This window comes from Sapajus apella, unplaced genomic scaffold (assembly GCF_009761245.1).
Source record: "Sapajus apella isolate SASKATOON/1434 unplaced genomic scaffold, GSC_monkey_1.0 scaffold145, whole genome shotgun sequence".
NCBI lineage: Eukaryota > Metazoa > Chordata > Mammalia > Primates > Cebidae > Sapajus > Sapajus apella.
In genome coordinates this window covers 433,100-436,157 of record NW_022437085.1, presented here as the reverse complement: position 1 = coordinate 436,157, position 3,058 = coordinate 433,100, and the positions used below count along the sequence as shown (strand labels likewise).

The 3,058-nt window shown below is 50.7% G+C and overlaps 1 protein-coding gene across 1 annotated transcript; it reads left to right on the top strand.

Moving 5' to 3' along the window:
* Window positions 1-317: 317 nt before the first annotated feature.
* LOC116540874 (DDB1- and CUL4-associated factor 12-like protein 2) lies at window positions 318-2,810 on the top strand. The gene is made up of 2 exons (XM_032264665.1): window positions 318-1,725; window positions 1,841-2,810. The coding sequence occupies exon 1, from the start codon at window positions 318-320 to the stop codon at window positions 1,701-1,703; it is 1,386 nt and encodes a 461-aa protein (XP_032120556.1). The 3' UTR covers window positions 1,704-1,725; window positions 1,841-2,810.
* Window positions 2,811-3,058: the final 248 nt, after the last annotated feature.

Below are 3,058 nucleotides of genomic sequence, written 5' to 3'. Positions count from 1 at the left end.
TCCCACTCGACCCCCCGCGTCGATCTCGCCCCACACTGACTTTGCTCTCTGCCGGCCCAGCCAGGCGCACTTCCCGCCCTCGCCTAGGTCTGCACCCCTACCGCCGCCCTAGTCCGCGCGTCCCTCGCCGGTCCGCCGCTGCAGCGCCTCCGACTCTGAAGGCTCCGTGCCAGCGGACACCCCAACCTCAGCCTTAGAGACCCCGCGGTCCGGGCTGACGCGGAAGCGCAGCCATCCACGCCGCCGTCAAGGCCAACAGGAGAGCCACGCGCCGCCGCCACCAAAGCAGTGCTGCCGCCGCTCGCCCGCCGCCCACCATGGCCCAGCAGCAAACAGGTAGCAGGAAGCGGAGCGCGCCGGCGGTTGAGGCGGGCTCCGGGAGCTCGCCGTCGCAGGGCTTGGCGGACAGAGAGGGGCCGCTGCTACCCAAGAGGCAGAGGCGGCCGGTGACGCGTCGCTCTGTGGTTCATTATCTGAAGGGCCGGGAGGTAGGCGCCCGGGGCGCAGCGGGGCTCCAGGGCTTCGAGAGCGAGCTGCGGGGCTACGCGGTACAGAGGCTGCCCGAGCTGCTGACGGAGCGCCAGCTAGACCTGGGCACCCTCAACAAGGTGTTCGCGTCTCAGTGGCTGAACTCCAGGCAGGTGGTGTGCGGCACCAAGTGTAACACGCTCGTAGTGGTGGATGTGCAGTCGGGCCACATCACACGCATCCCCCTCATGCGGGACAAGGATGCCGGCCTGGCCCCGGCCCGTCGGAGCTGCGGCATCCATGCCATCGAGCTGAATCCCTCCAAGACGCTTCTAGCCACTGGCGGCGAAAACCCCAACAGCCTGGCCATCTACCGGCTGCCCACCCTGGATCCCCTGTGCCTGGGCGACCGCCATGGCCACAAGGACTGGATCTTTGCCATCGCCTGGCTGAGTGACACCGTGGCTGTGAGCGGCTCCCGCGACGGCACCGTGGCGCTGTGGCGGATGGACCCGGACATGTTCGATGGCACCATTGCGTGGCACAGTGAGGTGGGTCTTCCCATATATGCCCACATTCGTCCTAGGGATGTGCAAACCATCCCCAGGGTCAGCACCAACCCGGGCAACCGCAAGGTGCGGGCCCTGGCCTTCAGCGGCAAGAACCAGGAGCTGGGAGCGGTGTCCTTGGATGGCTACTTCCACCTGTGGAAAGCCCGGAGCACACTATCCAGGCTGCTGTCCATCAGGCTGCCCTACTTCCGGGATAATGTGTGCCTGACCTACTGCGATGAAATGTCTGTATACGCCGTGGGCTCTCATTCCCACGTCTCCTTCCTGGATTTGCGCCAGGGCCAGCAGAACATCCGGCCCCTGTGCTCTCGAGAGGGTGGCACGGGCGTGCGGTCCCTGAGCATCTACCGCCACCTGATCACTGTGGGCACCGGCCATGGCTCCCTGCTCTTCTATGACATCCGCGCCCAGAAGTTTCTGGAGGAGAGAACCCCCGCAGGCCTCGACTCCGCTCTGGAACCTGCAGGGAGGAAGCTCAGGCTTGACTGTGGCAGAGGCTGGCTCAACCACGATGATTTCTGGGTGAATTACTTTGGTGGCATGGAAGAGTTGCCCAGTGCGCTGTACACCCACTGCTACAACTGGCCTGAGATGAAGCTCTTTGTGGGTGGGGGACCCCTCCCTGCAGGCCTCCATGGGAACTACGCAGGCCTCTGGAGCTAAGGATGGACGCCTTGTTCTCCAGGTGCACAGATTTACCTTTCAGTTCTGCTTGATTTTACTTCTTCATGCTGCGGGGTTTTTTTTTTGTTTGTTTGTTTTGTTTTTGCGATTAACTCTCTGTGTCTTTTGCTTTTCAGGTGGAACCAGCCCAACTTAACCTGTACTCCTCCAAGCAGAGATAGTGAGTGATCTTTTGGTCAATGAAAACTTGGCTTTAAGACTTTTTGACTCCTGTCCAACATCATCTTTTTGAATTTTCATACCAAGAATTTTGGTTAATCTTTAGTTACATTCTCTTTGAGTGATTCATATATTCTGTTTCTTAAAGGAGATGCAGTTGTGGTCTTAGAATTACATATATTCCCTTTTTCCCCTCGTTACCAGTATTACAACAGCATTGTTTTTAGTTATTTTTCATTGCTGATACATGGTATACTAAAAGAAATTTTTCTAGTAAGCAGGGTGTTTCTACATCTTTTCTGGAGAGCTTACCATAGTTTTATAGCATTGTTCGATTGGAAAAATACATTCCAATTTCTAGATTAGATTATCTACTTTTGGAAACAGTTTTGAAGTTGTGATCTTAGTGTATATAGTTTTTACCTTGTTAGTGCTAAAATGCTTTTCTAAAGTGTATTCTCTTTTAAAAGAAGTTTTCATAGAATCTTGTGTTTGTATCAAACTCTTAATTAGTCAGAACACTTCAGGAGTGCAGGATTTCTTTTTCACTGAATTTTCAGAATTAATCTGAAAGTTGAAACAACCATTTTTTTTTTTTTTTACTTTTCAAACCATATTTAAGTTGTTATTACCTGTCCTTAAGTGGATAAAAGAATGTGTATTTTTCACTTGTTGCCTTAGTACTATCAAGACTTGTGAATATATTTGAATGTATGTTGTTTGAAAAACTTGCACAGTGCATTGGAGCCAACATGCAAAGCAGGAAATGTGAATGTGGAATGTATGGCAGGCTGGGCAGAATGTATACTGATCTAGGATATAGACTGGATATTTTTGCCGTTGTTGTTTTTAATAGAAAATGTTATATTTGAGGATATTTAACATTTTTCAATTCTGCTTAAGAGGTAATTCACAATAAAAAAGAAAATCAAAGACCAAAAATAGCACCTTCTGAAAAAAAAGATTCTTTATAAGATTTTATTTTGTGAAGTTCAAAGAGTCTTTCCTAAAGTGTGTTGTTAAAAAGTAGTGATGTTATAAACCTTCAGTGTAATAGTATGCAATATAAAGAACACAGGAAGTTTGTTTCCGATGAGCTGAGATTAATACTATGAGGTCGAAGAAAAGTACACTGGGTCTCAGATAAATATAAATTGTGGACTGCTATGAAAAAA